Source organism: Tiliqua scincoides, chromosome 5 (genome assembly GCF_035046505.1).
Source record: "Tiliqua scincoides isolate rTilSci1 chromosome 5, rTilSci1.hap2, whole genome shotgun sequence".
Taxonomy (NCBI): Eukaryota; Metazoa; Chordata; class Lepidosauria; order Squamata; family Scincidae; genus Tiliqua; species Tiliqua scincoides.
In genome coordinates this window covers 141,797,108-141,809,466 of record NC_089825.1, presented here as the reverse complement: position 1 = coordinate 141,809,466, position 12,359 = coordinate 141,797,108, and the positions used below count along the sequence as shown (strand labels likewise).

At 46.5% G+C, this 12,359-nt stretch overlaps 1 protein-coding gene across 1 annotated transcript; it reads right to left on the bottom strand.

Moving 5' to 3' along the window:
• Positions 1 to 8,504: 8,504 nt before the first annotated feature.
• On the bottom strand, positions 8,505 to 11,234 carry LOC136654074 (C-type lectin BpLec-like). The gene is made up of 5 exons (XM_066630945.1): positions 11,168 to 11,234; positions 10,270 to 10,361; positions 9,627 to 9,767; positions 9,323 to 9,437; positions 8,505 to 8,572 (listed from the first exon to the last, which is right to left on the bottom strand). The coding sequence occupies exons 1-5, from the start codon at positions 11,232 to 11,234 to the stop codon at positions 8,505 to 8,507; spliced, it is 483 nt and encodes a 160-aa protein (XP_066487042.1).
• Positions 11,235 to 12,359: the final 1,125 nt, after the last annotated feature.

Here is a 12,359-nt window from a genome sequence, read left to right as displayed (position 1 = left end):
CAAAACACATCTTTGCTTTCTCTCATAGCAACAGAGGTGGCATGGAGATGTTTTCAAATAAGTATGCATACGTTTCTGGTGTAGGGTTGCCCTCTGGGCTTGGGCTAAGGTGGCTGCTCTGTTAACAACTCCGGGCTAGGGTTGCCAAATGTTGAGGTAGGGTCACTGGCGTTGCTAGAGGGGCGACGCACTAAGTTTTGCAGGGAGCCTCCCTGAAGCGTGCAAGCGGCCCCTCCCCCTCCGAATAGCTCCGCTTTAGCAAAGGCGGGGCACAATTGCTCCACTTTTACTTTCACTGCTGCGGGAAGCCCTGCAGGAGGTCGCGCCGGGCTCCCTGCAGCCCTCCTGAGCGGCACGATCCTGGGGATCACACCACTGCCTCCTCCCTTCCTCCAGGCTGCCCCCGCCCCTTAAGGGGGCACAGGCCAGGGCCCACAGGCTGGGGCGTCGTGACGCCCCAGTTTGAAAGACCGTGTCCTAGGGTCAGGGGCTTTTAATATAATGCTATTGAATTTAAAATTATTAAGTCAGTTTTGGACACCCTGATTTCAGTCTTTGTGCTTATTTGCTAACCACTGGTAACAAATGGGACAATCAACAAACAGAAATGCTGTCTTGGGTTAGATTGGAAATGTCTTTATTAGCCCCATGTGTCATTGATCGCTTTGGGGTCTATACATGCCAGTACTCGGCAGTTACCTATGGCACTACACTTGGTTAGGTATGTAAGGAATACTATGGCACAAAAATTTGATTTCAATTCCTATTCATACTCCAGATTAACACTATGGGTTAATCCAATCTTAAAGATCTCTAGGCAACCATTTCTATGGAGAACCTGGTCTGACAGAGCAAATTTTATGTTGAATCAACAAAAAATTCCAGGACTAGGAGTTTCTTCCTTTTGAGAAACTACAAGAGCCAAATGATCTCTCAATGCCTGCATCCTGGCAACACTTACGACTGCGGCACCTATTCATTTTTAGATTTGCTCCTTCAGCATTATTAGCCTAGGCCCCTATGCTTTTAGATATACTTATCTAGTCCTCTGAAAGAACAAAGGCAGCAATTTTTGTTTATAAACATTTATTGTAATGTAATAAATATGATACACATGGGTTTCAAGATAAATGGAATTTGGAATTGGATTGGCCTATCCTGAGTAATCAGTGGGATGTGGTACTCAAGAGTGTACCTGCAATACCTATGGATCTTCGATTATGTTTGATACAGCAAAAAATTATTTCTAAAGTATACTGGACCCTACAGAGACTATATATAAAAAGACATAGCAATGACTTCAGATGTTATTGATGTACAGATGCTTCTTTCACATATGTTATGGTCATGTCCAGTTATCATAAACTGTTGGGGAGAAGTTCTTAATATTATTCAAAGAGTATTACAGCACCTAGTGATATTTACAGATATGTATGTTGAAGTGCCTGCAGCCTGTATTTAAGAATTCTAAGTCACAGAGCCAAAGTCTATTCACGCAAGTGTCTCTGGGAAAAAGCAGGCCACAAAAAGCAAGGGTGCTACTCTCCTGAACGGGAGAGTTATACGTTAGGGATTATAGTTATAGCTAGGATTATAGGTGGGATTATCACCTGGCAGGTATCACCTGGCAGGACAAAGTTCCAAACAACATAGTCCTGGAATGAACTGGAATCCCTAGCACATATACATATGCAAGAGGGATCTGAAGACCTTAGGAATGGACCTCAACAAATGGGAAACCTTGGCTTCTGAATGTCCTGCTTGGAGGCAGGCTGTGCAGCGTGGCCTCTCCCAGTTTGAAGTGACACTTGGCCAACAGACTGAGGCAAAGAGGCAAAGAAAGAAGGCCCATAGCCAGTGAGATGGACCAGGGACAGACTACATTTGCTCTCAGTGTGGAAGGGACTGTCAATCCCAAATCGGCCTTTCCAGCCACACTAGACGCTGTTCCAGAACCACCATTCAAAGCGCGATACCATAGTCTTCTGAGACTGAAAGATGCCAACACCATATACTAAAAGCATAATCTATTGATCGCTGTATTTTTTGATTGACATTTAGAAATTCCAATGCTTTGAAACATTCTATATAAGCTGTGTGTAACAAAGGCTTGGGGCTCTCGCCTGATCTGAGACACATGTGTCCGGAGGGCCTTGAGAATTCTCAATAAACAAACTTTGTTTTTCTTCTGCTTTCGCTTGGTGTCTGCGTGATTCGTTTCACTCTGCGCCACACTGGGGCGCATCCACCCAGCAAGGTGGGCCAGTACTCACGACTTAGGGCAACAGCGTCATTCTAAACTATTTACCTGAGATCTGAAGATTAACAACAGGTCAATGAAAGTTGACTCCCTGTGCCCTCACGATGGCAAAAAGACTTACAGTACTTAATTGGAAGGAATGCAACCCTCTGACTTGAGTTCAGTGAATGAATGGTCTTTTGCACCAATCAGTTTTTGAGCAAATCGCTTATAGACAGTAGCTGCATATGGACAAATTTGAAACTATCAGGAGGCCATTCCTTGACAAAGCACTTAAAATTACATGTAGCAAGTAGATACATTTATTTAATATTTCAGACTGTTAATATAGCCAATTTTTATTTTTATTTTTTGTAACTGGTAAATTTATAATGATCACATTTCTGTATGTTTTTTTTTTTTCTGTTGCACAAAATAAAATAAAACACCAACGCTCTTGATTCACTGCCAACCATTTTGTTGGTGGCGAGTCGAGTAGGCCCATTGTGGGGCTACTCTGTTTACCCAGGGGAAGGGGACAAATGTCCCCTTCCTCCGAGGAGCTGCCAGTGGCTGCCCAAAGCACGCAGGATGCAGCGGCAGCCATTTTCAGCGCCACCACAGCCGCGCACCATGGGTAGCTCAGGATTGGGCTGAAAGCAAGCACCACATAGGCCAGAAAATATAAAGGGATCTCTCTTCTGTTGTTCTGCTATACTGTGAAGAATAAAGGCATCTCTCTTCTGTTATTTGGGTGAATACATTTTACCAACATAAATGCAATTTTCCAACTGTCAAATTGTAGTTTTTTAGCCTTCAGCCAGCATGCTAGCATGATACTTTGTGCGGGGTGGGCCTTAGGAGCTGCGGGCCCAATTGGAAACACTTTTGAAGGACCCCCCCTCCAGGTTCACAAATAACTAATAATCACAAATGTTGTTAATAACTTTATTAAGCACTTACAAATAAGTAACTTATTAAGAATGCAGAAACTATTTAAAGACCAGGTGCATGATCCAGAGAGAGAGAGAGAGAGAATATTAGTACTCTTATTTAGCAATGTCCAAACATATGAGATTTTACCTGTTATCACCACCAGCACCACTACAGATTTTGGTGCCTCACAGGGCTTTACAGCCAGAAATGCACTGCACCAGAGAAGCAAAGAAAGTACTAATACTCTTTAAAAAAAAAAAAAAAAGCAAAAAGCAATATCCAAAAGTACATCAGGAATTATTTCTTTGTAATCACCACTGCAACAGAATTTGGTGCTTCACAGTAACACACTTTCTTAAAAATGGTATCTGAAATGGTCCTAAGACAGGGCTGGCCAAACTTTCAACTTGAGGGTTCCTGGACCTTTAACAATTGTGTAGGAGCAGGAATTTCAGCAGGCGCAGCTTGTCATCTCATAGGAGCCCTAAAGTTGAAAGTTTGTCCACCCCTGTCCTAAGACATATCCAATAAGATGGGAAATGCAGGATCCTGCAAATAAACATATGGTATATATTCCATGATTTCATGGGGGAATCCTGCTTGCCCCCTCTGGTTACTTGCAAAGGGCTTTGAAAGTTTACCCAGCTCCTGCTGATAGGCAAGGAATAAGGGGGAGGATGCTTGTTTCACAAGGCACTGTGATTTCTCAACTATCTTTCTCTATCCTGGAAACATCCTAATGTGTGTGTGGGGGGGGGGGTCATAGCTACCAGTGGTGAGGCAAAAAGACACTCTCCCCATGCCTAGAGGTGCAGCTTGCATTCGGTTTTGCACATTCTGCCCAGGACTAAGTGACTGGATGATTGCATAGTTGAGTTAAAAGTAAGCCAAAATAGATCTAGGCATGCATCTTAATGTGCACATAGTGGCAACCAGCAGCCTGGGAATCGGACTCCTTCCTGTTGCTGGGCTTTTTGCAGTGGGTCTGCAAAGGGATCTTCCAGCAAACCCCTGTTATGTGGAACAATCAGCCTCCTTTTGCCTATTCCCTCCCCCCATAACAATGCAACAGCTGCTCACTCTGGTTCCCTTGCCTGCTGTGGTGTCAGTAGTTGGAGAGTTATTAATAATTCTGGAGTGTGGGCAAAGGCAGCTTAGCTCCTCTTTGGCAGGATCTACCTTCATCATCCCACAACCCAGCTCCGTAGAGAACAGAGAGTCCTGACATGGCCTTCAATGGGAAATGGATTGCATCCTAAACCTGAATTTTGCACACTGCAGGGTAAGGAAAAGTGCTGAATCTCCCTCACTTCTAGGTCACAGGGAGAAGTAGCACCATCTTCACACACCACTCTCTAGTTTCCAGGAAGAGGTAGGAAACCCTCATTCCTCCTCCCCCTTCCAGTGGGATAGGGGTGGAGGAGAAAGGATGGTGACTCAAGCCAGGTGGAATGAATGGTTGTCATGGCCAACAGGCCAACTCCCCCCACTTCGCTGCATGTGGGTTGTGGGTGCTTGGGCACCTCACACGGCAGTGGTGCTTTGGTGAGGAGGCTCTGCCTCACCTGCCTCCCCCACCCACTGCTTGTCCCTGGGCTAGAGGGCAAAAAAATGTGAAGGGGGAGGGGAGAGCTCCCTTCAAGACAATGGAGGAAGGATTCTCCAGTTACAGCAGCCTCTCTCACTTCCTCATTTCTGCAGTTCTGCAATGGAAAGGAGAGGAAAGAAGGGCTTCCCCGACACACACATCCCCGTCCCCCCAAACCAAGTCCTCAGCTTCATACCAGCAGTGGACCTGCCATTAAGTGAACGGGGCAAACGCCCTGGGCACATCTCTGTGACCACGCGGGAAGCCTTCTGAGGCTCCCAAAGCAGTCATAAACTGTACTGGAATACCATTTAAGACAGCAGGGAAGCCTCTGATGGATTCCCTGGTCAGTCCTGGAGTCTCACGAGGCTTGTTTGCTGCAGGTGAGTGGGGCATGGCTTTGCGCAGGGGGCGCCATCGTGGACCTTTGCCCCCGGAGTGCCTTGAGGGCAGGTCTACTACTGCTTCGTACTGCCCTATATCAGGAACACTCTACAGGGTGGAGGGAGATTCAGCAGTTCTCCTCCCCTCTCCCCTGTTTTACTTTCTCTACTGGAGGGTGCTGCTCAGCTCCACCTCCCCAGACAGCTATGGATCTTTCTCTTCCTCCCTCCCTCCCAGCAACTGGAGTGTGGAGCTACTGTGATTGGGCTCTGAGGAGGAGGGAGTGAAGCTAGAAGGGATGGGGGCAGCCACCACTCCAGCCACGACCCCCCCATATGAAAAGAATCGGATGATAAATTGTGTCAAGCTGCACCTGCCCTGAACAAAGAAGGAAGGGCTGCTGCAGCGTCAAGGTGAAGTCTTGCGCCATGTGCTGCAAAAGTACCGACTGCCCAGGCTGACTGAAGCTAAAGTGGCGGGCTCTGGAGCCAGGAAAGTCAAGTGTGCTACCTTTAGCTTCACACAAGGGCTTGCTCAGTCCAGGCAGCCTCTGCAGCCGGCTTGGTGCGTCACTGCCTGGAAGTCAGTACTATCTCTCCAATGATCTGCCAGCCTAGAGTGGGGCTCTGTTAGAGGCAGGGCCTGACTTCAGGAAATTGGGGAAACTGCCCTGAGGTCAGCCCTGCCTGTACAATTTCTGCCCATAATTTAACTTGTAAAGGCACAGTGTCCCTGCCAGAAAAAAGTGATGGCAACAACCCTAATCACAAGCAAAGGCATTGGACTGCATTTCATGATCAAATGTATAGTTCCTTCCCATAAAACCCAACAGGAGCTCACCTCTCAGGAAGAGATGTGAGGTGGGCAGGTTACTAAGAGCTTTCTGGGAGCTTCTCCTGAAAAGGCAGTTTAGCAACTTAAAACGTGCATGTTTAATTTTCAAAAACAGTAGTTCATTTTGAATTTTTGAAATGTGTTTCTTACAGCACAGTTCTGTCCATGTCTACTCAAAAATTTCATTGTGGCCCAAAGGGCTTATTCCCAGGAAAGTGTGTATAGGATTGCAGCCTTACAGCCCGATCCTAACAAGTGTTCCACCAGCACAGAACTGCCACAGAAGGGCAGAATGGGGATAGAGAAGATGGAACGAGGTGGTGACAGGGGCTAAGGGAGTGGAGTGGGGAGGCAACAAAGATGATATATAGGCGGATCGAGTCTGGGAAGGGGTAAGTACAGCTACATCAGTGGCTACCGGATCTTTACCCCCTTCCGAGACCCATCCGACAGTGCAGGTCCGCATGGATCTGTGCCAACAAATTTGCTTACTCAGATTGGAGTAGACCAGTTTGCGATGTGGAAGCTTATCCCTGGGTAAGAGACCAAAATTTCCCTTACCTAGAGGAGACCTCCACATCTGAACACCTCCGGTAGGATGCAGCGGTAGCCATTTCATCACTGTTGCATCGGTAGGGGTGATTAATAGGATTGGGCTTTTAATCACCATTGTATCCCACACTTCCTCCGAGGAGTTCAGGGTGGCAAACATGGAATGATCATGGAATAGCTTTTTCTGCTATTATTCAATTCTTTTTCAAGTACCCCTAAAGGTCCTGTCAAGTGCCCCTGGGTGTATATGTATCCCAGGCTGGGAACCACTGTTTTACTGGTATGTTGTTTACAGTGCACTTACTCTGATAGTGCTTACAAAAAGGTTGTGAAGACCAGAATTTTAAAAGTTAAAGAATAAAAATGTATCTTATGATCTTTTACTAATTTTTAATAAATTACTGTACAGTTCTTAGGTAACAATTGCTGTTCAGTTATTTTTCAGGATCTGGCCTCGGATAAAATCAGACAAAACTATAGTCAGACACACACACCCCTAAGTTTAACCCCTGACTTATCTGAGGGTTATAGAAAATTCCATGATTTTTGGCTCAAAGCCTGCCCTCTACTCATCTGTGAGATCGACTTATAGGCGAGTGTCTGCGGTGCTTACTCAGTCAAGTTCCCCAACCGGCCCTCAGAAGGTGCCTTCACTTCTTGTGTTATGTTGCCGAGGCGCTCTCTTCTTGCACAATCTTTTGTCATTGGGAACCTGAATGAAACCCAGAGGAGAAAATGCCAGGATAATTCATGATGCACCAGTTTCCATACTGCACAAATCAAAGTCAAGCTAAGCCAGAGGCCAATTTTGAAAAATGATACTGTCAGAAAAGGAGACTACAAGGAGAAGGAAGCCTGACCCAGGGGGGTAACACCTAGTGGTTACTGCATACACACCCCTTACAGCTTCCTGCTTTCCCTTCACTGGACTAGTAGCTGAATGGCAAAGAATCTTGATAGACTATATTGCCTGCCTTCCTCCCAGATTTTAGTAACCAGGCAGAAGAGGGCTGCAACAGTACAGTAAACACCCCCTCCCTGATCCAAAGCAAGTGGGGCATAATGGTCTGTGTATCAAGTTAGACACAAGGAGACCTGGGTTCAAATCCCTGCCCAACCTTGCAGCCCACCGGGTGACTCTGGGACACTCAGACTCTCCTTCAGTCTAATCCCCCTCACAGGAGAGGATAAAATTCATATCATGATGTGAGGGTCTTCACCCAGCTGAGAAGGGGATGGTCTCTTTTGACCACAGAACCAGAAGACAAAATGTGAGACTTTTCACACCTTTTGTGTGTGCGTGCGCGCCCATGCATGGAGGGGTGCTGTGAATAGGAAGCCCTGATAGTCATGAGTGGGCCCACCTGTTCTCTACCACATAACAACACATTGCTTCTTGGTGCCAGCAGTGACTCCTGAGGCATTTCTTCAGCTACCTGCGGGGGGGGGGGAGTATATTCTGGAAAGTCAGGTTATAAACATGTACAATTAATGGATTCCTATACTTTTCACAAGTGTGAAGGAGAAAGATTTAAGGCAAGGGCAGCTTGTCATGCAGGAATGTGAGAAGCTGCACCAGCCCAAATTCTGCTGTGGAAAACTGGGGCAAGAGGAGCTCTGCTGCCCTCCATCTAGTTTTGCAAAAGGAGTATGGGTGGAATTGTGCTGTCGCAATAAAAAAGGATCTGACGAGAGGAATTCCCAGAAGGCAGTTCTTCGGGGATAGTATTCTGAAGAGGTGGATGGGAGCTGGATATTTGCTTTGCCTGATGACTTGCAAACATAATGATATCAGAGGGACACCTATTGAGGCCACAATCCTATCCACACGCACCTGGCAGTAAGCCCAATTGACTACAGTGGAACTTACTACTCAGTAAACACGCATAGGATTGGGCTCTCATTCAGAAAATCCCTCAAGGTGAGATCCATTCACATCCCAGCAGGCACAGTTGGGGGCTACAGCCTGTTCTACATTACGTACTTGCAGACATAGGCGTTGCCTTTCTGGCAGGAAGCATCATTCCATGCGATGAATTCTAAAATGCAAAACACAGGACAAAAGTTCCTTCTCTTTTTCTCTCATTGGAACCCTTCATTTTTGTCTGAATGGAGTTAACCAATAAGGTGTTCTGCTTTCATTCATTTGAAACATTTGCTTCTAGTCCTTGTGCTACTAATATTGTAATAAATACTACAAGATTTGAGTAGGAAGGGCACCAGGAGAAAAGAGACAGCAATTAATTCTTCTTCCTCCTCTTCTTCTTCTTCTTCTTTAATCTCATGATATCTACTACAAGAGGTTTCCCATTCCCATTCCAGTTTCCCACTTCCCAGTCCAGGTTCCATTCCGGGACCACGCTCTCATCATGAACACTGCAGGAGTTTCCTGTATGTCCCTGACCCCAGTAAGTGAGCATAGGGTGTGGGGTTGGATGAAGTGGTAAGAGGATGGAAGGTGTGGGAGGGAGAGAAACAGGGAGGAGATGGGGCTGGATGGGGGGCAGATCAAGGCCTAGAAGGGGGCAGTATCACAAACAGCAATACCGCAGATAGCCCATTCCCCTTCCCTGTCTTGACCCATCTTCCCAGCTGCATTGCTGGTGCAGATCCCAGTAGATCATAGAATGGCTCTCTGGCTTGTGTTATATCACTGGCATAGTCTACAGTGTTCAATAAGTAGACCAATGCCAGATGGATAAGTAGGGACACCCAAAACTGTAGCTGAGGCAGGCCCATTCCTGCATTCCTACAACAGCCAAATCCTTCCTCAGACTCTGTTTACTTACGTGTGGAATAGGCCAGCTCCACACAATATTCAGACTTGTTAAGATTGTTGGGCTGGTCTTCCATCCAAGCCTCATAGTTGTAAATGGATTCATCAGCCCATCTCCATTTTCCATTCTGTAGAATCAAAGCAAAGCAGATCACATTTAAAGAAATACCAGGAAAATGTAACAGACTTTTGGGGTGTTGCTGGTACAAAGGTAGAAGAGGACCAACCACAAGAATGGGAGAAGTAGCATGTGGGATTCAGTGTAGGCTGAAACTTCACAGGACGATCATCAGGAATGGAACACGAGCAATGCTCACCTGACGGACATCAAGGAGTCCAATCCAGACGTCACTTTGGTTTTTCTGGTAACGGGTGATGTATTTAGCCAGCAAGTCAGACTCGATCTGGTTGAGGACAGAGGCAAGTTGGGACCCACTCCTATAGCTCTGGCACTCAACCTGAAGAAGGAGAAGGAAGAGATGAACTTTGCCTCCATTCTCCTTGTTTCCCATCTTGAAGGCATTTCCATTGGGAGAATTAAGCAAGGAGCTCTGAGAACGTGCTTGTCAATTTCCATTTCGTTCCCTAGTGAAGACCTCTCAAGGTGCTTAGAACTAGGCCAGGGAGGGAGGAAAATGGGAAGGGTTCTCAAGGCTGCCACACATTGTAAACTTGGGGAGAAATTCTCCCTACGGGCAGCATTTCTTCTGCAGTTGTATGTTGGAAGAGGCAGGCAGACTATCACGTGCATCACAAGTGGAGGTATCCCATGCATCCTTCAGAAGCCCCTTGTGGAGTCCATCCGCATAGGAGAGAGAATGTCTATCGGGAGCTCTTCTTCTGTAACCTCAATATAGACATACCATCCAAACCATTGTTCTCTTTCTCTTCCTGGCACTGTGAAGCAAACACATAGGCCAACCAGGGCACTTCCCTGCTTGCATGAGAAATGCTTCTTACCTCAGCCTCTGCCCAGGTCAATTGTTCATCAAAATATGCATAGCAGTTGCCCTGGCTCTGCATCCAGCCTTTGGCACAGCTCTGAGCTTCGGCTGCATGGAGACAGGAGTAAGAAAAGGAAAGCAAGAGTGGACAGTGCAATGAGAAGCATTTGCTTTTAAAGTTCCCCGTTAAAGGAAAAGGATCCCTGACCCACATCCTGAAATTGGCAGAGTCTTGTAGAATTCCATTTGGAAAGGCTTTTGTATCCTGTTTTGCTCCGTGCCTGATGTTTCCCCAAATTCCCTGCTAGGGGAAGAATTTTGCCCCAAGTTAGCCCAATTAGAGATGCCACGTCTCCCCGGTTTTGGCCCTTCTACACAATGGTGTTACTGGGAGGTCAGAGGGACAAAACCCCAGGGTGCCACACCAGTAGGGCCTGCGGGGGTGGCACCACTGTGCCTGCTGTGCCCATTGTGCTGTTACTGTCACCTGCACATGCCTTCTGGAGCCCTTTCACTAATCCTCTGAAAGCCTGAGGTTTTCTGATAAAAACTGGAAATACTGTTTAACAGCCCTCAAGAGGACTCAGAATGCTTTCAGATGGTTAGCGGACATCGTTACCCGCTCATAACAAGGTAAGTCTTCTCTGGGGGGGGGGATCGTGACATCCATGGCATGCGGTTCAGTGCCCCAGGGAGGCACAGGGGCTAGGTCTGCAACTGCTTCTACCCCTTCACACAGTAGAAATTAACTGGGTTAGCATCCTTTCAAAATGTTACACCTGTTTTTATTCTAATCACACATATTTCTCTGTAATCCCCACTTCTAGTTTCGATAGTCTAGTGATGACAGAAGATCTTTGTTCTTCCCCCAGTGCTCCTCTCAAAATGTGAATATAGCTTAAGAGTTTGCTCACCTCCCAAGAACAAACTGGACATCAGGATGCCAAGAAGACAAAAGGCAGATGAAGTCAGGAGAGACATCTTCTTATTCCCTGCTGGACGGACAGGAAGGACAGTAAGATTCAGTGAATGGCAGCAGGCAATGCACCCAAGAAAAGAAGGTGCAGCTCCAAATGCATGTGAGTTTCGAACACACGTTTGGAAAAGTAGCACCTCCTTGAGGTATCATTGTCATCATGTCAGCAGCAAGCAGTGCAGTTAGGAAGAAACAAAGATACCACAGCAATGCCCTGAAAGACCACCGCAGACTTAAACCTGTGGAAGCAAATCTAGGCCTCCTCTCAAACATGCCCCTGAAGGGAAGCCCCTGCAGACAACCCCAGCTTCCAACAGGCACACCTCTCTGAGGCGTGTATTTTCAAACCCAGTGCCTGACACATTTGCAGTTCATATGTTTAGGTGTACACCAGAGAAGAGTCAGGTGCAGTGGCATCACTACGGGGTGCAGGCCGCACCAGGTAATGTACACAGGGGGGTGATGCACACTGGGGGGGTCACCCGGTAAAATCGTGGTTTAAGGATTACTTCCACCATGTCATATACCGTTGGATGCGGAATTTACAGCTGAGTGCAATGAGAAAAACCAGAGTGAAATATCTCCTTTCTATCAAACGTTATGGCCAGAAAACAAAAATGCATGGAGCCCTATGGAAAGTGAAACTGAGCCATATCACGTGTTTACTCAAGGCTAGGTGAACTTGCCTTAGTCCATCAGGAAGGGCAGGCTAAGAGGAATCCAACAACACTAGAATGGTCCCAATTCAATGAACCCAGCCCCCCCCCCAAAATACCCAAGAAGGACGTCCCTCCTTCCAAGCTGACGAATGTATTGAGCCCTTTGGAAAGTGAAACTAAGTCACACAGTTGTGTTTACTAATGAATAAGCAAACATGCCTTGGCTTGTGATCAGGTCAGGCAAAGGAGAATGTGAGACCACCAGAATGGTCCCGATCTGACTGAACTGGAGCGCAACAAATGCTCCAGAAAGCAGCCCCCCCCCCAAAAAAAAAGGATAAACAGAGGCTTCAACTGGTAAAGTAAACTTTTTTTGTTTTTAGGTAGAAAAACTACATTATGCCACTGAAAAAAATAATATGTGTTGGTAAAATGTGTCATCCATAAAATACAGTGGCTCCCAACCTGTGA

Bases quoted from the DNA above. Each gene is read 5' to 3' on its own strand.
- LOC136654074 (XM_066630945.1), bottom strand. From the start codon at position 11,234: ATGTCTCTCCTGACTTCATCTGCCTTTTGTCTTCTTGGCATCCTGATG. The intron at 10,362-11,167 runs GTGAGCAAACTC...GTCTCCATGCAG, and splicing joins GTCCAGTTTGTTCTTGGGAG to CCGAAGCTCAGAGCTGTGCC. The intron at 9,768-10,269 runs GTAAGAAGCATT...CTCCTTCTTCAG, and splicing joins TGACCTGGGCAGAGGCTGAG to GTTGAGTGCCAGAGCTATAG.